This window comes from Nannobrachium achirus, assembly GCF_963921795.1.
Source record: "Nannobrachium achirus genome assembly, chromosome: 22".
Taxonomy (NCBI): domain Eukaryota; kingdom Metazoa; phylum Chordata; class Actinopteri; order Myctophiformes; family Myctophidae; genus Nannobrachium; species Nannobrachium achirus.
In genome coordinates, this window is record NC_137829.1 from 27,768,153 (window position 1) to 27,790,701 (window position 22,549).

Here is a 22,549-nt window from a genome sequence, read left to right on the forward strand (position 1 = left end):
ACCATTTGTTGAAGCTTGTGTAGATGCTCTACCAAAGCTTACAATCTCACTATAGTACAATGCAGTATTTACTAATATATAGTATAATGCAATATTTACTAATATATATGAGTTACTTTCCAGAAGTCACACATAGGAATTGGTGCTGGACGTTTTGGTGGTGCTTGTGATTCCAGAGATGTTGCTGGCTGTACTCGCACTGCTACTCTTTTCACTCTGAGCTGGAGACACGTAGGTTTCCTTGGGTGGAAGAGCTGTGTAGACCTCAGGGAGCCCATAGACAGGGAGATCTCTTCTCTTCGAGCTGTGAAATTCATTACGGGGAAAAGAAAAACAAATGTGTTTGTGTTCGGTGGGTTGGTCTACTGAATTGAAATTGCACATGAAATCATTGTTTTGAGAATTACCTCGATTGGCACCCTTCCTTCCCTGCAAAGCTACTCATAATAAGACCCCCAACAGTAAGGAGGGTAGAGCCCCCCCAGCCGATAAACACACCAACTCCTATTTCAAACCTGAGAATAAAGGCAGAGTTCAATCTGTATTTACTTCATAACAATATTGGATGCATTTTGTTTAATGTGTGTTTGTTGCTTTACATACCTTTGAGCTTTGAAGTCAGGGTTTTGAAATTCTGCCCTTACTTTGTTCCCGTAATAAGAGAATGCAATCATTGAACACAACCCTAAAGGTAGAGGCACAGTATTTATGTTTAGCACCAACTTACTGCATGTTTCATTCTGCATGTGAATTTTGAGAGAGAGAGAACAAGAAAAAACTTTTACACATGTATTAATGTTTACCTGAGATGAGATAGTTCATCCCTCCAGCAAAAGTTACTCTTGCATTGGAAATCTCCGATCCTCCGATCTTGGTGCATTTCATGCCCACCATGACAAGCACAGATCCAAAGAATGCCAGGATAATAGAGGTGATGATCAGTGCACGGCACATGTGAATGTCCCCTGTCCAAGAAAGGAAATAATTTATACTTGTACGGCTACAATAGTCCTATACGTCCCTAACCGCTCCCTCAGGTCTGCCAGTGCTAACCTGCTTGACGTACCCGATATGAGTATGACATATAAAAAATATGGTAAGGCAGCTTTTTGTTTTTATGGCCCGACTGCCTGGAACAAGCTCCCAGCTCACCTAAGACAGGCTTCCTCTGTGGATAGTTTCAAAGCACAACTTAAGACCTATTTCTTCACTCTTGCTTTTAGTTGATTTTAATTTTCTCTTACTCCTATTTATTCTTCATTGTTTTGGATTGTTCTGTTCTTAGGGTCTTATTGAAGGTTTTGAACGTTTTTCTGCATTTTATGGTTTGAATATATTTTGTTTTTATCATGTATATAATCTCTTTTGCACTGTAAAGCACTTTGAGCTGCATTCCTTGTATGAAAGGTGCTATACAAATAAAGATTATTATTATTATTATTATTATTATTATTATGTTGCAGGCCGAAAATATGTTATTTTCAGAGGTGACACAATCGTATGGTGAAGTTCATGTAGTATAAATTGAAATAGGCGCAACAAAGAAAACTGCACAGTGCACACCATTGAAAAGTATTTTCAAATTGTATTTAAAAAGACCGGGCTGAGGAATTACAGTCACTTACAGTTCAGTGCAAGCATAGATGGGATTCCCTTGCAATCTGAGACTCCTGTCGAATCAGATATGCAGTCCTTCCAGAGGTTGGAGAAGTAGTTAGACGTGGTCAGAACAATGCTGTCTACCTCAGACCAGGTCCAGATCTCTGTGACCATGGTGGAGCAGACCAGCATCCATCCACACACACAGACGGTAAAGCAACCGATCTCCATGTACATCACCACCGTCCTGTAATTCATGCTTGCCTCTCTGAATGTTCGACAACCAAACAGAAAAACAGAAAAGCAAGGCCGAGGAATGACACTTGGGCAACTGTTGCCGCTATCTCGAACTAAACTGAGAATGACCAGTGAGTGAGAGAGAGAGAGAGAGAGAGAGAGAGAGAGAGAGAGAGAGAGAGAGAGAGAGAGAGAGAGAGAGAGAGACTGTGATCAGCTATACCCTCCCAACTCCCATGCATCACAAGTCTGTCTGTCTGTCTGTGTCTCTTTCTCTCGCTCTCTCTCTCTCTCACACACACACACACACACACACACACACGCACACACGCACACACACGCACCCCCCCCCCCCACCCACCCCCCCACCACACACACACACACACACACACACACACACACACACACACACACACACACACACACACACACACACACACACACACACACACACACACACTGGCGAGGCTGAACCAGAAACAAGAGAATGTGTTTTGTGTATATAATCACATCTCTTGCTTTGGACTTGTGGATGGCAAGCTGGTCACTGCTGACCGAATACTTTTTTTTTCTTTGTTCCATGAAGGTCATTCTGACGACATGCTGTGTTTGTTATTGATATGGTACCCAGGAGTAGTATATAGCCTACCACCACAAGGTTCTGTCTGCTATTTAGTTCTTGGTTGAAGATTGTCGTTTCACCAAATTGCATTTTCTTTCTTTTGTTTTGTTGTAATACATAATAATGCATATACAAATACATAAAGCACACATAATGACACAGCATAGGGTTTGACAAACATTTGTCATTATACATGTCTCCAGTAACATGTCTAGACATTATCGATAGGACTTACTTTCCAATTTGAGTGTATGAATTTGAGTTAAAACATTTAATATCATTTTGCAATATGTATAATCTCTCCTCCACTTATAGTTGCATCTACTATAGGCCTGTCACAACTATTACATAATCCCCTGTTCGCAATTATTTGGGATAATCAGAAATATCTTGTAGAAATAGCAGATCTACAGGCTCACAACGCTTTTCATCGGAAGACGTTGTGGATTGTGTAGATCAGCTATTTCTGAAAGTATAATATATATATATAGGCCTATGATAATATATATCATAGGCCTACATTGTATCATGTGCAATGTTTGTTTACAAAGCATAAAAGGCAAAAAGAAATGTATTTTTAATTTAAATGTTCCAATTTCCAATACCAGAAACACAATTAAATCGATTATTTGTATGACGATTAATCATCAAGTTAAATGTCATAATAGTGACAGCCCTACCGACATCCCACCTGCCAACAGTGTTCATTTTGTCGACTAAAACTATGATTTTTTTTCCATTGACTACCTTTATTCACTGACAAAACCTAAATCAAAACCAAATCAAAACTAAGCCATGATGACTAAAACTAAGATTAAATCAAAAACTAGACTAAAATGTTAGGGAGCACAAATGGATTAGAGATCCAGTTTATGTTTGGTTGCGCTTGGGTGTTTCGCTCTGAAAAGCAGATCTGCAAGCTGACAACGTGTTGCGGATATTGCCTATTTTCAGAATGCAACCAAGTGTAAAATGAGGTATTACAATGCCATGAAGGCCAGCTAAGATACATTTTTATCGACAAAATCAACAGTAGATTTACAGTATATAGGAGCCTATGTATTTCCGTGATTTTGGATTGTAGATTTTTGGAGACATGTATATCTTGATTCTTGGGGTTCTCAGAATGCCAAAAAAACATGTCTCCAATTTTTCTTTTGGGGTTTAGCATTGTAAGTAATTGCCCAAAACAGGAAATGGCAATAACTTCCTGTTGTCAGGGTGGGGGTCCCTAGTTCAAATATGTTTATTTTGGGGGTCACAGCCTAAAAAGTTTGAGAACCACTGGTCTAGACTAATGAGGAACCTTCCTTGATAGTGTAGCGGTATTCCTCAAAAAATGTCTACATTTGTTGTTGAAAAGATTGTGCGATGAAGTACTTGTATAAATTAGCCTGACAGCCACACTCCTGAGAGTTTACAGTAAACATCCTACGCACTCCCATAAAGCCCACATCAACACAGTGCTGCATGGCGAGCACAAGCAATGTCATCTTGTTCTGACAAACCTATTGTCTCACCTGCTCAAATAAAGAAGCATCCTGTTCCATCCGTCCTGCTGTTGTGACTGTTTCCTGTCCACCCAGATTTTAACACCCATCGCAATAGGAGCTCTCTGCAGTAGTAGCTGGTTCTCCTCTGGTTTCGTCTACTGGCCTCAGAAATGAGGAAGCGTCTGATCCAAGTGTTTGGTTTCTTGATCTCAACGCTGGGATGGCTGTTTGTGCTGTGCACCATGGCCATGGACTACTGGAGGATCGTTCAACTAGGAGGCCAGGGAGGGTCCTGGATCATCAAGGCGGCTTGGGTCTGGTCCAACCTTTGGAAGGACTGCTACACCGACACCACAGCAGTGACCAACTGTAGAGACTACCCAGTGCTCTGGTCTGTCACAGGTAAGTGCTCTGCAGCAGTCATTCATATCCGAGGAATGATGTTTCATACTTTCAGTCTTTTTGTGCTAATATAGTAATATATGTATGCCTAGAAATACTGTACGGTAGGCTATGGCCCCATAAAGCACTGCACTGACTGCACTGGTCACTGGAGAAATGTGATTCTTTGTGCTGCATGAAATATATTTGCTCACACAGATATTGTGAGGCCCTTTGGATAAAGGTCCCTGCTGACTCTATCAGTTAATGTTTCAACAACAAAACCACAATGTCCTAGGACCTAGGGCATTCACGAATAGTGATTTTTATTATTCGAATTATTCGACCTCAAAGTATTCGAATAGTCGAATATTCGACAGGAATGGCCAAACTGGCCAAACTGTCAAATATTAAGTAAGCAAGAGACGAACATATTTATCTGCGGAACCGAGTCACATTAAATGTAATACCTACAATTCCAAGTGCTTGTCAGGGTGGGGGTCCCCAGTTCAAATATGTTTATTTTGGGGGTCACGGCCTAAAAAGGTTTGAGAACCCCTGGTATAGAGCATTAACAAATTCATCCACCAGGGGCATTGACAACTCATTCTTATGACTTCCTATCTAGCCAAGCTTTATAACTATATATTTTTTAAAGAGAAAACAATAAAATAAAATAAAAAAACGAATATATTCGACTTCGGTGAACAATGTTGAATAGTGACTTTGATATTCGAATATTCGAATATTTGGTGAATGCCCTACAATGTCCTGGGTTCACTTCCTGTGTTGGACAACGTGCATAGGCCTACTGTCTCAGCATAGATCTCGCAGCATGCCATGAAATGCCATAATAGCGTCAACTAAACAAGTGGTTCTCAATGTGGGGTCTGGGGTTTCCAGGGGGTCCCCAGATAAATTATGGATAGTTAGGAACCAAAAGGAGCCCACACAAATGTACGCTCACTCAGTCACGGGGTTCATTGCCTAATTCATACAGTTGTAGAAAAAGTACTCACATTTATTATTTAAGTAAAAAAGTATCAATAGTGCAATATAGAACTCTGTTACACAACTACTCAATTAAAGTACAAATACCTTAGAATTGTAGTTAAGTACAGTAAAGGTACTTAGTTAATTTACACCACTGAATGCATACCACACTGGGGATTCTTGACATTAAGCGGTTTGAGAACCACTGCACTGAACAACATCAGTTTTGGCCTATTTGGCTCTTTTTCTAGATAACCTTTTCTACACTGTAAAAAATAAAAGTTGAGAAAACTCAAAATTTTAAGGCAACAAACTTCAGAAAACTTTTAAGTTAGACAATCAAACATAAAACTTTAAGTTTTGCTTAAATTGGTTTAGTTGGTGTATCTTAACATTTTAAGTTGCCTCAGCTTTTATAATTTTTGCTTAACTTAAAATTCTAAGTTGCCCTAAACTCAAAGGTTTTCTGAAGTTTGTTGCCTTAAAATTTTGAGTTTGCCCAACTTTTTATTTTTTACAGTGTAGAGATGAACAGCAAAATTGTATTGAAACTGAATCTTTACAGCTCGATTCATTATTTACATTAATCATCATAGAAAACATGGCACTAACATGGCTTTCTTCTATTTCTACCACAGTTTATGTCCAGGGAGTGAGAGGATTGCTGATGTGCGGTTTAACCCTTGGCTTCTTTGGTGCAATATTTGCCTTCCTCGGGATGGAGTGCACATATATCGGTGGAGCGGAGGGGACCAAGGACAAACTGCTACTAGCCGCGGCAGTATTTCATTTTGTTGGCGGTGAGGGCAACACACGTGATGCACTAGTCGACCAGACCATAAATGACATAAGTGTTTTGCCCACACCATGTCTTGGTTTTAACCGAAACCTCCTCTTCACACAGGGGTAGCTGATATAGCTGGCTACTGCTTATACATCAACAGGGTTGCCAGGAGTACCTTTGCTGCCACTTTAGAGCCAGGAAGATTACGGTACAGTGAAGTCAATAGTTTGAATCTTTCTTGCACATAGCAGTACAAACCAACACATCACATAATTATATTATACTGGTTTCTACTGCTCTGTTAATGTCAATGTACAATACATAGTATGAAAAACTGCCCTTGCTCTTGGATGATTGTTTCTGATTAAATGTGTTCTGGTTTTACTTTCACCCTAATGGCAGGTATGACTTAGGAACTCCGATTTTTCTTGGATTGGTGGGGGCTTTCTTCATCCTACTTGGAGCTGTACTTTATGCTGCTACAGTGTTCCGGGTAATCATCCCTAAAAGGTAAATACACTGTAAAGTCCTACGAATGGATATATTAACACTCAGGAGTTTACTGTAGGCCTATAGGCTACTACTCAGGGTTTCTCAAAGTGCTGTGGCACCCTTGCCTTGGGTGGTGTGATGCAAGTCCTGGGGTGCCGCAGAATACTTTGATAATATTTGGAATTCATCAATCAGTTTAACCACCATATATATATATATATAGTAAAATTGACCTGAGTTGCACTGTACTCAATTGGTGCATTCTTTTTCAATCTTGAAAAAAGTATTTTCACTAAAAACAACAGATCTACAAGCTTACAGTACAAAGCGTAGTGAACTTTTTGGGTGAATGTTCCCCCCAGAATAGGGATGCTGGGTTTCAAGTGGTTAAACATCAAGTATAAAGTTCATTTCAATCTGTCTGATGATGGAAACGGACATTGTCTCAGGTTTTCCTCCTGACATACTGTATCTTAAAGGGAAATATTTACATATTTATGCACTGTAATATGACATAAAAGTAAGGTGCATTCATTCAGTAGTGCCGTGGATTAAAACGTTATTTATAAGGGTGCCCTGAGTCAAAGTTTGAGAACCAGTGAACTACTTGTTGATTCATTTTATTGTTGTTTGTGCCTTCCAGAACAGTGGTGTATGCCTATGCACCACGCACATACATGGCTCCTCGCACTGCAGGGAGAACATATTCTGGTGGATACTACAAACCTGGAGGGAGAACATATACTACTGGATACTACAAACCACCATATACAAGTAGGCAGTACGGATCATATATCCTGGGCTCTGGAGGATCCAGTAGCTCCAAGATCTCAAAGCTCTCTCAGACAACACCCGAGAGAATGTCAGAAAGAGATGCGTTTGTGTAGCTATTACAAATCTGTCTGACTTAATTGGCAAAGTAGTTTAGGATGGTGCATGTGATGGGTAATATGGAATGTATGTTTTATTTATATACTGTACTTACTTGTTCTGTATATACTGTATGTAGGCCTATGTCTCTTCACCTCATTTTGTACAATTGTAAATCAGTAATGCTTTCATGCTCCTGTTGTGATTTGAGCATTTCTTGTATACTAGTTGTTTGATAAATAATTTGACCCCGTTGTTGCAACGTCAATTAATTTACACAATAAAGATTGCTTTATGTTCATGAATGTGGATCACTTAGGTAAGCTTTCATCAAGCAACCACTGACAATCAACCAAATTATGTTCATAATTTTGCCATCCATCTAATCTTAATTGAAATCATACGATTTAATAACGAATAATAGGCCTAGTCATCTTAATACTAGATTAATTTAACATATTATGTAACAGATACTATTAAGGTTATAATCACACAATTAGTTTAATGGTGTAAACATTTCTACGTGCTATTTACAACTAAGTCACAAATTCAAGACCTCTGTTTGGGTTCAGACATCATGTATCCGTCTGTCTTTCAATGTTATATGAGATACTTAAAGTGTGGTTCCTGTGGAAATAAGCCTCTGCTTTCTAGGATCTCCTTTTAGTTGACCTTGTACCAGTGATTTGTACTGTCATGAAACTGTACTTTTTTCTATTGCAAACTTCTAATACATTCTTCAATCAATCAATCAATTGTTTATGATTCGACACAATTTCATGGTCTTAAATACACAACACAATGATCAGTTATTAATAAAATCATGAATTACCTATACTCCTGAAGAGGATAGAATTTGTTTGCTATGTGATTTGGTAGCTTTTTGTTTTGTTTTAGTTTTCTAGTTTTCGTCATATTTTAGTCATCTGAAATGTTTTAGGCTTTGTCTAGTTTTAGTCGAATAAATATCATTTGATTTTAGTGGACTACTCGTAGCAATACCAACAGTAACCACTAGATGGCAACATTGGGAAATTGTGTAACGTTATGACGTTTGAATGTAAACAAAACGTTCAAAACAACGTTTTGAACAAAAAGTAGGGCAGTTTGGTGAGTTTAGCTTTCAAGCTAACGGCAGTGTGTGTCATTGTTCATAAATAAATGCGCTATCTGTGTTGTAGTCAACAAACAAACCGGAAACCGGATCACACTGCTCAGTTTTAGAAAGAGATGCCGGTGTTTGTTTACCTTTAAGGCGTGCGTGGGCGTGGCTTCTGACACCTCAGAGCCTATCCGCGCCGTGGATTGGCTCATTTCACATGACACGTCAGAATGAAGCCGCACGCGCTTTGCTCAACACATTTAAAACGGTTCCCAGCGAGTTTCCGACGCACACCTCTCTCAAGCGAACAGAACAGATCAGGAGGAGCGAACTTTCTACAGAACCTGCCAAGTTGAGCCAACGGACATCTATCTGCTACAACAGTCAGTTACAGTTGTCTTATTTTGAGATAAACAATCAGGGTACCTTTCGTTCAGTGGTAAGCGTCGACAAGACAACAACAATGACTTTGTTGAGCTCGAAACAACCGTCAGTTGCCGCCGAGGAGCAACTTCTCGTCACCATGGCTGCTGGAAACGGAGCCGTTGCAGGAGGAGGGCCCGTCGTGCACGGCGACGGCGGCGGCCGGGGAAACAGCTTGGAAAGTGACACGAGAGATCTCATCAGCACTTTCCTCATGGACTTTGCAGGCGTGTCATCATCCTCTCCAAGCAGCAGGAGACGTCAACGCGACGCTCATGCGACGATGAAACGAGTTGTGGAGAAGGCCGTCGAAAAACACCGGTACCTGTTCAACGGCATGATCCGCAAACTGAAGTTGGACGGACGAGGAGATGACATGATGATCGGCGTGGGTGCAGTAGCAGCAGAGACCTTCAGTGATGGCATCACAAACTGGGGTCGCGTTGCCAGCCTGGTGGCCTTCGGGGCAGTCGTGTGCCAGCAGTTGAAGGAGGAGGACAGGGAACGGCGCGTTGGACTGGTGGCCCAGGAGATCTCCACGTATCTCCTGACCCAGCAACGGGAATGGTTGGTCAAGAACAATTCGTGGGATGGTTTTGTGAAGTTCTTTCGCGTGTTGGACCCAGAGTCCACGGTGAAGAGCACGCTGCTGATGACAGTGGCTGGGGTCGCTGGCGTTGGGTTGGTCCTGGCCCTGTTCAGGTGAGTGTGTTGTTGGACTCGAGAGACTGTTTCACCCCGACCAAATAATGCAGTGTTTCTCAAACTACAAGGTCTTCCCTAACTCTGGCAGTGTACAAATGGATTCCAATTGTATGCGGTTAGAGTTACAGACTTTTGTGGGTCGATCTAGACTAGGAACCCACATAGTTCCTAGATTCCATTTTGAGAACTGAAATAATGGAACATTTGAGGACATATGTCCATGGCAATGAAAATAGAGGTTTTCCTGGTTTGAATGTTGAATATTTAATTTTCTTTGTGTACAATAATTTCCCCTTAACTCCTTTTCATTTTCATTAAGGATTAGGTTTGTGCAGTTTGCACCATCCACCTGAACTCATGTGTGTATATAATATAGCCTACTGTATATAATGAAGCTACAAATATATATTTAATTTTTCTAATAATGCACAATGTCTACTCTATGCATTTCTTTTCTAATAAATCTATGAAAAATGCACATTTTGTCTGCGTCTGAATTCCTTACTGTACGTTAATTCCACACAGGCACCTGAGGGTCAGATTCTAAAAACTATCTATATCAGTGGTGCATATATTCAGTGGTGCATATATTCAGGAATTTGCACACAGAAATAGCTTGGGTTAAACCTAATTTTCAATGTTATCAAAATGTATCATAGCTTTTAAAATTGGGTTATTTAAATTTCCCAGCAGTAAACAACTTGGTTTGGCTTCTAAAATTATATGCAACATATCTACTTTTAAAAACAAAGCTACAGTGGGAAAGTGCTCCACAACACTGACACAAGGATTCCAGGATAATTAAGAACAACTTTATTTGTTCCATACAAATTTGAACATGAAAGAATTTAGTTGATGGGGAGGTATTTCACAGAGGGTAGAGGGATGGTCATCATGGTGGAATGATCAGTGAGCGGGTTCTGTAGAAGGAGAAAACACCCAATCAAAGATTTCCCATAAACATATGGAATACAGGTAACTGGGAAATAGAAAGCATACTATACAATCCTTTAAACCATGGGTCTTCAACAGGGGGTCCTCAGAGTTACTACAGGGGGTCCTCCTAATCTTTGAGTGATAGAAACGTTTTTTTTCCCCCTTAATCATATTAACCTCTTGAACTCTAGTGTCCATATTCTGAGAACTTTAGACAAAAATAGCAGATCTACAAGGCAAAGAGCTTTGGTGTAAAGGGGAAAAAGAGCAGACTAAGTATAGAGCGAAAGGTAAAGTTTATAAGTACCGGTATTGGCGGTTCAAGTGGTTAAATATCTGAAAACACAAACTGACATGAATCCAAAATACAGTGACGATTGTGTTGTCAAACAATGAAACTATATGGAATCTATAAGGTAGTGGGGGTCCCTGCTTCATCTCTCTCAACTAAGGGGTCCTTGGCCTGAAAACATTGAAGACTCCTGCTTTAAACTCAAGCAAGATACCAGCAGAGAAACAAAAGTGTGACTACCGGTAGTTGCATTTTGTATCAGTGCATCACATTTGTGTATTAATGTCCTTGTAGTTTTGACAAGGACATGCATGTCATGAGGCTACATCTATTTTATCAAATATCAGGTTACTTACTGGCTCCCACAGCTTTCCTTCCTGCAATTAAAGTGAAAGTAGAAATTATTGTCATTAGATCAAATAAAACTGCAATAAAAAGGCATAAATAAGCATAAGCAAGTCTAAAGGTAATTTTTGTTGAGATTTTCTGAACTTACCCCCATACGATACTTTGTAGTACAAGTACAGTATGTCATGATGACAACACCCGGCCACATCTCCTGATAGGCCTTCCCGTAGTAAGGGCTCATCTTGCCCCACCAACTTGCAAACAAGCGTCCAGCCATCTGTGTGGGGTGCTCTGCGAGGAGGTGTGAGCTTGTAGATCGCCTATTTTCACAATGTTTGCCTCTTTCTTACTTAATATTTGCCAGTTTGGTATTAATGTCTTAATAGTTCTTAAATTGTCACTTTATAAATGTGCAGATACCCTGTACACACTTATACTATGTTGGATTATTTACCGTTGAGTGAGAATTCTTTATTTACATTAAGCTTATCATCTGGGGACCCCACAAAATAATTTGGGGACCCCACTTGGGGTTCCTACTCCAAGTTTGAGAACAACTGGTCTAGACTCTAGACTAATGAGGAATATTCCCTGTGTCTTCTGTTTCCTGACTTAACCCATAGGGCAGAGTTCATTTCGTTCACTAAAACTATGATGAAAAATCTTCGTTGACTACCCTTTTTCACTGAAGAAAACAAAATAAAAACTAAGCCATGATGTTAGGGAGGGACTAGTGGAGAAGAAAGAGATCCAGTAGAACTAAAAGATGTTATGTTTGGTTGCGCTACGATAAAGATCTTGCGATATTTAGTCGACTAAAACTAGAATAACACTAACATTTTTCAGATGACTAAAACTAAATAAAAATGTATTCAAAACTATGACTAAACTAAATCAAATCAAATAGATGAAGAGATACAGAGATCTCTATTATATGGGCATAAAAGGGACAAAGACAGACAGGCACTATCTGACAATGGGTACACTATTGCATATTTGGGCATGCATTCCCAACTGGAATTGTTCTTAAAAGTGCTATATCAATATAATTGTCCTTACTATCTTATGGTAGAGAGATAAATGCAAAGGATTTTTGTGGTAGCTTTAGCTGCATTTATGTGGTTTTAGAGCAACAATGCCACCGTCTGGCAGAGTAGTGTTACAGCAGGGATGAGAGTTTAAGCATCATCAGCTTCAGATTAAAGGGCAGAAACATCCAATGTGTTCCCAGTCCAAAGGGGCTGTGAGTTAAGCCTTAGCAAGGAACACTCAATCTTTCTTTTGATTTCAGCTTCGGAAGATAACACCAAGATGTAGGCCTAAGCAACTCATAGCAGCCTATTATTCACTTGTCTGTGGATCCCTCAATGGCTTTGTGATGCTTTAATTTCAATAACATAACATAAAATAACATCATTTCAATGATTTGTCCTTTGTGTTTTTCTTTAGTTATACGTACAGATGTACAAGAGACCCCCCCCCCCCCGCCACTGACCCTTATCCAACACAATCTATGATCATCTTGTGATGAAAGAGATGCGATCCATTTAATGAACTAGTTATTAATGTGTACAATATTCATTTAAAAAAGGATGTATTTGAAAATGAACCAGTGTGTAGTTTTTATAGTGGTTACCTTGTACACACCTGTCCACCACAGGGGAGGGTGTGTATATAATATGCACACACGTATTACATGTCATATATTATATAAAGTATTTTATACATACATACTGTACAGCCTCCCGGCCCTTCCCCATCCTTTGCCTCACCTGCCCTCCTATTGCCACCTTAGTGTAGGTACTGATAAGGAACACTTGTATAACTATTATTATTATTATTTAAACATTTTCAATATAATTTAACAACTTAAACTATGTGTCACAGCACTGCTTTTGGTGTCCCCCTCGGGAATTTCTCTTCAGAAAGATGTCATATAGCCTAATAATCGCCCTCAAAGTTTATCGGATTTTTGCTCTTGTTGAAAATATTATATGCACACTGCTCTCTGGAGACCTGAAAGAGGAATTCTCTCTTCCCCGCAGTTTCCGGAATGAATATTTGAGTAGACGTGACATCATGCTAAGACAGACCAAAGGAGTCATAACTGGTGAACTATTAAATGCCTACAAAGCGTGCTCTTCCCCCTGCGCTGTAGTCACGCATTTTACCTATCACCTATCAAAAGGGAGAGGAAGAAACGATAAAAGCGTGGTCTTTTTTTAAACCTTCACATATAGTAGTTTGTGCATTACAAAAAGCATAGTTAATGGTTATGTTGTGGACAGGAAGGTGGAGAACATAAAACCTGATCAAACGTGTTAGACATGGGTTTAAACACTGTCATTACAGATTAACAACATCAAGTGGCTTAAAGTTAAACACACGTCTTAAGATATTTTTAACAACTTGTTTCCACATACAATTAACAAAAAGTAGAAAAGATGTAATAAATTATATATAAGCAAACATTTCATTTTTACGTGCTTCGCAAAGATGTGCAGGGTATGTCTTGCATAGAGTTGTTGAAGGATAAGACAATTCTAATATTTAATGCAAAATGTGAAAGATGACCATATGGCTACCTTGCAGAAAACTCTAATATGCCTAGATCAGGCAGTAAACTATGTTAAACTAAAATGTGCCCTTGGAATAAACATGGAAATGACTCAAATTCAAACTGCTGTGGGCTCCCAGAAGTCAATATCAGCAAATCCTTTTCACAAGGCAGGGGGGAAAAAAAAGAAAATGTACAGTCCATCCTTTTACAAATTCATGTGAAGATTTGTCAGCATCTTTGACACAAAGTGCTTTGTGTTCATATTCCCTTAGACATATGCATTTTTATCAAAATGTTGTACTTTTGAAGAGCTGCTGTAGTCTGGTGGAGGCCTCTGGTTTATAGACCTTGCATGGCTCCTTGGGTAGTCAGAGATATGAGACTGTGAGGCAGGACCTCTGTAGGTATAGCGTCTGTAAGAGAGACAAAACAAAACATTCGCCTTCACAAATCAAAAGCTTGTGAATCTACATACAGGAACACATTTAGTACAATGTGTATGCCTACTGTACAGTATATACTGAATATATTTGCATTACATAATGCAGTACTTCCTTTTTCCTGTTCAATATAACACAGGGATAAGAAGGCCTCACAACACATATTTCTAGTTGTGATGTGGAGATTTGGGTTTGTGATGTGTGACTCAAATACCTTTTGGTGAAAGTGTCTGCAATGGAGTAACAGAGTATACCACCGCCTAGAATACAGAGGATGGAACCTGCCCAGCCAATGAACAGAGCAGCACCTAGCTCATACCTGGAAACAAGTTAGTTACAGCAACATTAAGTCTATTAAATTGTGTAAGCCACTGTAGATAGTCTTTTTGCATGTTGCAGGACAAACAAATGACTTACTTCTGTGCAACATACAAGGGGTCAAAAAACTCTGTTGTAATTCGATGTGCATAGAGGGAACACGCTGATAGTGAGCATAGCCCTTATGGGAAGAAAGAAATATACGGTATTCAGCATGTAAGATCATGAGAACAACCATGATGTTTGGATATTACTAGGCATGTAACGATTCATCGTAAATCAATTAAAATCAAACTGGTGACAATTTAAAGCGATTTAATAAAAAATGAATCCCAATGCAAACAGGACACAATCGAAAAATACAGGATCTTTGTAAGAAAGTAAAATAGTTTTCAATCATTCTACTCTATTGAAAAGAGGAAAGAAAACACAGTATTGTAAAAACGAAAAAAAAGAAGAAAAGAAAATGCGGGATTTGTGTTGTGTTTTTTTTTCAGTCACTTAATAATAATAAAAATACATTTGTTTCAAAAATCGTATTGTGAACCTAGTATTGTCTTACGAATCGTATCGTGAGTTGAGTCAATCGTTACATGCCATATTACACTTGCTGTCTACTTAATATACTGTACATACCACTAAGAATGAAATTTACACCGGCAAAACAGGCGATCCTGGCTTTGCTCTTTTCAGTTCCTCCAATTTTGGTACATTTCATCCCCACAAGGGCAAAAATGGCACCAAAGAAACCCAGACAGATGGCCGCAATCATCAATCCCCTGCATGCCTGGATGTAACCTGGAAGAACAGAATACACAACTCAAGACACAGGGCTTGAGAATTGCAAATCAGCCTGTACTTCCATTATGTCCATTATTCTGCATTCCCTGCACCACCACCTCTTCATATCCCCGTTACACAAGGATGCACAAGGTCTATAGCTGCACAGGTGACAAATTTAAACACAAAGCACAAGGACAATTTGTCAGCAATAACCATAATTGTCTCAAAGGCAGTCATGCTATTGTGGAGACGGTACTGGCATGAAGTGTGTGATTCGGTTGTGAATTAGAGGCAAATATTAGCTTAGTGGTTAACCCTAACTACTCAACCATGCTAGAAACAGCCTGCAGCTCTCTATAAATCTAATTTATGGCCTTAAAGTCCTGAGGACTAAAGCTAAACATTGACATATTTGGAGGTAGATGAGTTGTTCCCTGGAATGGACTCACTTGCCTGAAGCTTTAACCAATCTATTAGCTCTGACCAACAGTAATGGCCAACAATGAGCTTCAACTTGAACTCCCTAACAAAAAGTTAGAGAAGGGTAGAGTTGTGGTGGATAGCACCCATTAGACAGGGACATGGGACATCATTATCAGAGGATGGACCAGTGCTAACCGATTGTCAGGAAAAAATGCCTTCAGTGCCATTCATTTCACATGAATCTCCTTTGGACCGACAGCCAAATAAGCAGCCAAATAACAGCCAAATAAACCCTCGCAATAGAGTTCTTAGAATCTGTCAACATTTTTAAAGACGGATATGCAAAAGGCATAGTTACACACATTGAGATACACTCCAAAAATGAAATACCGTACCATGTCCTGTATAGCATGTTAGTTTACCGTGAGAAAAATAAGAGCCGACCTGCTAATGCCAGCATCGAGGGAAAGTCTTTACAGTTGGAGACTCCTGTTGAATCAGTGACACACGCTTTCCACAAATTAGACCAATAGGTTGCTGTGGTGATGACCGTTCCATCAAGAGAGGATACCTTCCAGTAGTCCGTGGGTAAGGTGGAGGATATGAGCACCCAGCCAGAAGTAGACAATACAAACGCCAAGATCTCTGTAACCATGCCGGTCATATTTAACAGAACGTGCGTCTACACCACTCTCACTGTCCGCCTGTGTTGTTGTGGAGCTCAAAAGTCGTTAATGGTTCCCCAGCCAGAAAACCCTGATGAAAAAATAGCCACAATGTGCGCCTCACTGGTAAGTGAAATGGATGCACTGGGGATTGATAGTTAATGTGTTGTGGACTGTTATATGCAGCGGGGAGGGGTTTGGGCCCAAAGCCCAACAAGCCAATGGTGTACTGTATATATAGCTTCCTCCCTATACACGTCATTCTTTTTCTTTCCCCCCAAATTAGTCATTATATGCTAATTCCCAATTTTCCCCACACACGTGCAGTCACTGTCACCACTGACCCCTTGCAATGACAGAGTCGCGTGGGAGAGTGTAGAGGAGCGCGTCACGTGTCTCCTCATACTCATGACGTATAGCCAGACGTTTCCTTGGTGAAGGACTGAAGGTGAAGAGTTTCAGGAGTTATAATGAATGTGGAAGAACATTTCCCATCAAGATCTTTGAACAACTGCAGTCACAGAGATCAAAATCACGAGGGAACCCCCGCAGACCCACAGGTTGAGAACCACTGACCTAGTCAATCAAATCTCCACGGTGGACACTGGACGGTGGCCTGATGTATACCAAGTCATACAACAGAGTAGGCCTATAAATGAAGCATCACTGAGATAGGCGATGCAAGGGGTTCAAAAGAGTGTGATGATGACCTCAGTGATCATCTGACGTGACGCTGTGTGCATAATATAGTCAGCAGACACCTTGTATCTCCATATGTCATCTTTGCATGTGTTTTCATAAATGATTGCCTATTTTATACTTCATCGTTTCAGAGCAGCGAGCAAAAATACCATGCAAGGCACCAACCTAGTCATTGGGAGCAATTAGGGGGCCAGCGTCTTACTCAAGGACACTTCGACACTAGCCTCGGGATCCAGGCAATTCTCGACAATAACTCTGGGGAAGCCCAGGATCGAACTGGGAAGGCCGCTCCTGAGCCACTGCCGCCCCCAATTATGTGAGACAGTTTTGACAGGTGTGCAGTGCCGAATGGCAATTCAGACGGACCAAACTTGTCTGACCAAACTTGGCTGACCACGGGTCTGAGGAAAACGCACTATTTCTGCGCAAGTTCAGGAGATTTTATGCACTGGTTTCCCTGATGGGCCCACCCAAACCGTCGACTTCAGGGATTGGCGTAGCGTGGCGAGTGGCGACACCTCTGCTCCACTTAGCCATATAAGTGACAGCGTTTGCAACAGAACAGGAAGTCTGCAAAAAAGCTATACGATTATGGAAGAATAATTATGGTCGAAAGAATGGGATGAAGGAGGAGAAGGATGGCATCTTTATCGAATTCAAAGAAAGTGGACGAGAACAGAAGGTACGGTATTCATACAAACACTCACTGGAAGAGGTAATCACACAGTATCAAATTCTCCGGGGTCTTTGGAGACCTCCACTCTCAGACTGCCCTTTGTTGGGGCAGTCTGTGTAGAACCTTCTCAAAGACTGGCATATTTTCATGGTGGCTATTTTCTTCTCATGTCATAGGCCTACATGGTAACTGGAAGACTAGCCTGCTAATCAAAATATTTATTTATTCTATATATTTTTTATGTTTGTTTTACAAATGGGGGGCCATATAATTATTTATTATTTTTAAAATGTTTTATCTCTACAAATTGCGATGAAACTTTTGCCATTTTGATGATGAAGAAGAATTTGTACGTTACATTTAGAGCTGTTAATGATGTAGGACATACCAAATGTATGCTATTAATTCTGACCATTTTTCAAATCCATTTTGTCTTATTTCTTTTTTTTACATTTTTGGTGAAAACTGATAATTTAATGTTGAGGTGCCCACAAGATTTAGGTGGCCACTGGACCCGTATTCTACTGTAAGAGAATGACATGAGAGTAAATAAAATGGCCATATAGATACTGTCTATACTAGTCAACACTGATGACTTATTAACACTGGCTGTACTATACTGGCTGAACTTCACTCTTACTCTTGTATGGCTATGGCATCATGCAGCGGCGGCTCCAGAGAATTGTGAATGGGGGGGCTGTGGGGGAGCTGGCTTTTTTAGAGCAGGGGCTAATTAATTTTTGGCAACAAACAATAATTAATAGTACTAATATGACAAATCGGATTCTCTCACTTATAGAGTACGGATAACTGAACAGACCAGATTATTGGCAGTTTCCAGCTCCAAATTTATCGAATAGGGTTTTTGTGAGGTTGAAGATGCTTTTCAGCATAAAAAGTACGATTTTATAGTATGGTTTACATAGAAGTCAGTCAATTGTCTTTCACATATTCATATCTATTTTATTTATTTATTCCTTTAATATTTTTAATCAGAATTGGGGTTGTGGGGTGGGGGGGGGGCTTAGGGGGTGCTAAGCCTTCACCAGGGGGGGCTAGAGCACCCTCTAGCCCCCCCCTGGCATCATGTCTCACAAGCAAAGGAAGACTCTTTTCCTCTTAACACCCAATATGTTAAACAGATTACATTTTGACATGGAGTTACAGCACTATCTTGTGGTTGTACAAAAGGCAAACATTCCCCCATCACAACAATTTCACCATCAGATGGCGCTGATCATCTCAAAATAATCCTCTGCCAGTAATCGTAATGTTTTTATACAGTTAATGAATAATAGGCAGCATAAGAATAATAATAACCGGTTCTAAACAACTGATTGATTGGTACGGTTCACTAATAGATGAAGAAATTGAATAATAGTTAAATTATGCAGATGTAATATGAACTAAATATAGATAATGTACAGCTCAGAAATATGTTGACATGGAACTAAAGCTTCCTTGCCTATGGCTATCCCTTCATGTTTGTCTTCCTACTGTAATTCCCCTACTTGACCTGCCACCCACTTGAACTTCTGTGACTCAGAATGCTTCAGTTTGATATTTCCTTCAAAGGATTACACATTGGCCATTGCTAATCCTGAGCCATCACCTGCAAAACAAATAAATCACATTGTCAAATGTTCCCATTTTCTTTGTGTAGAAGCATATCAGATTTCCACGCTACTTGAAACAATGTGAAGTCAAAACTAGACAAAGATCTTCTGTCATGACAACTTTTGGTCTACTTTCATAACGAGACAATAGAGAAGGGAACTACTTCTGGTATTCGTTCTTGACATAAAGGTGAAGTAAAACTCACAATCTCACCAAAATAAAACCATATAGAAATGATGACATATGGAAATGATGAGGCTCAAAAAGGAACATTAATCACTGTTAGTGAAGAAAGATTGCATTAGTGCTGTATAAACATGTAGTGTGTTGAACTGCCTTAAAAACATGAGCCAGATTGCAGTTGGTTATGAGAAAATAAAATCTGAACCACTTAGGTGTCAAATAACATTTATTCAACATTTGAACCCATACCTTTAAGCAGAAATAAATATCAGCAATACTATATAATCAATCCTGCCCTGGTATAATATGACTAGGATGTATAATACATCATATTAGTGATAGTGAATGGGGATGGCATCAAGAGATGACAGTAATTTGACAGTTATATTGAGTGAATAATACAATTATAATAAACCATAATAATATACAATATTTTATTAAACTATACTTTTTTAGGTTTAGGAAAAGCAATTCTTTCTTTTTTTTACAAACTTTGTTTAAAATGTGCCAGTTTAATATTTACCGTGACGCTGTGAGAGAACTTAACATGAAAGCGGCATGATGGCATCACATAAAACTTCGGGAGGCAAAACGCTAGTGACTTATACTGTACACGTTGTATGAGCAATGGTGTGCATACTGCTTACCTTCTAGTTTCAATAGGGTGAGATGTGGTCTGCAGTGAAGGGCTCCGATGGCATTCCCAGCACAGTTGTTCCACAGGCCCTGGAGGACCCATGTTGCTGTGATGACTGAGGATGCCCTGCTTGTGGCTTTCCATTCGTTGGACACTGTAGCACCAATGGTGGCGCCCAGTCCCACCAGGCCTCCCAGGAAAGCCAGGATCTGGATTCCCAACATTTTGGAACTGGCGGTTTAAGATGTTTATATAGTCTTTCAGTGAAGGCTGGAAAATGAGAAGAAATAAAAATGCCCCAGGCGAGCAAATTACACTATGGACATGTGTTTCACTGAGATGATTTACATGTCACTGTTTAGTGACATGGGATGGACAGAGTGAAAGAGTAAAAGAAGCCTGAACTGTCAGTTAGTTATTAAATTGTGGCTATTAAATTGTAGCCAGCAGCTTTTAAAAATAGACCTTTTTTTTAGCTTGTTGTCTTTGTGTGCTCCGGGTTTGTTCTTAAAGTAAGGTCAAGTATCATATTAACATAAAACATAATAAAGAAGTAATCAGTAATCCTAAAGACAATGACCAATGTGACAAAGTCCAGTCACAGGGTTAACTATTTGTGCACACAAAATGTGACCAAAAAAACAAAACAAAAAACAGTCGACCTTAAAATGTACTTTTGGCATATTGCTAATAAATTCTGCATGTTTATTGTTCTCTGCAATGGGACTGGAGGCCGAACTACTGTACAACGAAAACAAATAATAAAAGGATTGGTCAGTTCAGCAGGGAGATCAAAATGAAATTGCTTGCTCAGGGTGCATGGGATCTCTGCTCGGGTCTCTGCTTTTTATGTAAAGTGTCTAATAAAATGTAATTGAATTGAATTGAATCAATAGTGTTCTTGGACATCCAAATAATCATCAATTTATAGGCCTACAGTATATCCTATCAAACCTATAGAACACATCATCACAAATTGTATTCTGCTGATCTTGACTAGTATTTAGGCTACTATTTGTAGGGATGGCTATAATTATTCACAAACAAAGCAGTCAGTGTTCCTTACAAAAACAAAAACCTGGTATCAGAAGGCCATCGGTTCGCCTCACGCCCAAGCGGCCCCTGTGTCGAAGTGTCCCTGGACAAGACACTTGACCCTTAACTGACCCTCCCCCTCATCATAACCATCTGAGCAGCCATCACTCAGCTGAAACTGAAAATGAATAGCACATTTTCCCCACAGGACTAAAGGTAATGAACAGACAGTTGACAAGTTGGGACCAGTGTTGAATTGGTGATTTAATGTTTGGGGGGAAGCAATCTTAATGACGTCACACGCACGTCGCTTATACTAGGCCTATGAGTTAACAGGTCAGATTACAACACTGGTTGGGACCTATGGTTGGGACGGATTTGACTATGCATCAGACTTTTGATGAGACGGGACATGCCAATCCAACTCGAACAGATTTGTGGTAAGAGGACTTCACACTGCTTAGCACGGCTCATCTAATGCAGTGGTTCTCAACCCACATGATTATTATTATTATTAAAAAAAAAAAAGATGTTGGGGGTTGGGGGTCCCCGAATGACAGTGAAGTGACAATTTAGGGACTTTTAAGACCATTTTAAAACCTTAAAAACAACAACACACTATAAAAACGTATAAGAAAGAGGCAAACATTTGAAAAATTGCCGATCTGCTATTTTCACAATATTTATCAGTGGAACCAAAAAATGTAAGCCTCAACTCCTACATTCCAAGCGATTATCAGGATATCAGGTTATCGTGAACCCAATATCATGTATCATATCGTGAAATTAGCATATTGTGACACCCCTTATATATATATATATATATATATATATATATATATATATATATATATATATATATATACACACACACACACACACACACACACACACACACACACACACACACACACACACAAACAAACACACTGACCATGCATGAAGGCCTATATATATCTATATATCTTTATCTATATCTATATCTATATCTATATCTATATGTGTGTGTGTGTGTGTGTGTGTGTGTGTGTGTGTGTGTGTGTGTGTGTGTGTGTGTGTGTGTGTGTGTGTGTGTGTGTGTGTGTGTGTAAATGTATATGCCTATATAGGCCTACATACATGTAGTAGGCCTATTAATACATTATTTCCTTTATTTGTTTAAAAGGTTTATATTCAGATAATTAGCCAAAGTAATCGGTATATTACTATAGAGTATTCATGCAGTAGTATTCA

At 39.6% G+C, this 22,549-nt stretch overlaps 4 protein-coding genes across 4 annotated transcripts; 2 read left to right on the plus strand and 2 right to left on the minus strand.

Annotated features, from left to right (window-relative positions):
• Positions 1 to 126: 126 nt before the first annotated feature.
• Positions 127 to 1,857, minus strand: LOC308307534 (claudin-10-like; the record flags this gene model as incomplete). The annotated part of the gene is made up of 5 exons (XM_080752800.1): positions 127 to 304; positions 408 to 515; positions 604 to 685; positions 804 to 965; positions 1,626 to 1,857. The coding sequence occupies 5 exons, from the start codon at positions 1,855 to 1,857 to the stop codon at positions 127 to 129; spliced, it is 762 nt and encodes a 253-aa protein (XP_080608926.1).
• Positions 1,858 to 4,118: 2,261 nt separating this feature from the next.
• LOC308307535 (claudin-10-like) lies at positions 4,119 to 6,623 on the plus strand (the record flags this gene model as incomplete). The annotated part of the gene is made up of 4 exons (XM_080752801.1): positions 4,119 to 4,353; positions 5,964 to 6,125; positions 6,230 to 6,317; positions 6,512 to 6,623. The coding sequence occupies exons 1-4, from the start codon at positions 4,122 to 4,124 to the stop codon at positions 6,621 to 6,623; spliced, it is 594 nt and encodes a 197-aa protein (XP_080608927.1). The 5' UTR covers positions 4,119 to 4,121.
• Positions 6,624 to 9,096: 2,473 nt separating this feature from the next.
• Positions 9,097 to 9,702, plus strand: LOC308307536 (induced myeloid leukemia cell differentiation protein Mcl-1 homolog; the record flags this gene model as incomplete). Its single annotated transcript, XM_080752802.1, has 1 exon — positions 9,097 to 9,702. One exon carries the CDS (start codon positions 9,097 to 9,099, stop codon positions 9,700 to 9,702), a length of 606 nt encoding a protein of 201 aa, XP_080608928.1.
• Positions 9,703 to 14,105: 4,403 nt separating this feature from the next.
• LOC308308020 (claudin-10-like) lies at positions 14,106 to 20,623 on the minus strand (the record flags this gene model as incomplete). Its single annotated transcript, XM_080753376.1, has 5 exons — positions 20,292 to 20,623; positions 15,232 to 15,393; positions 14,695 to 14,776; positions 14,492 to 14,596; positions 14,106 to 14,250 (listed from the first exon to the last, which is right to left on the minus strand). The coding sequence occupies exons 1-5, from the start codon at positions 20,503 to 20,505 to the stop codon at positions 14,106 to 14,108; spliced, it is 708 nt and encodes a 235-aa protein (XP_080609502.1). The 5' UTR covers positions 20,506 to 20,623.
• Between the last annotated feature and the right edge of the window lie 1,926 nt (positions 20,624 to 22,549).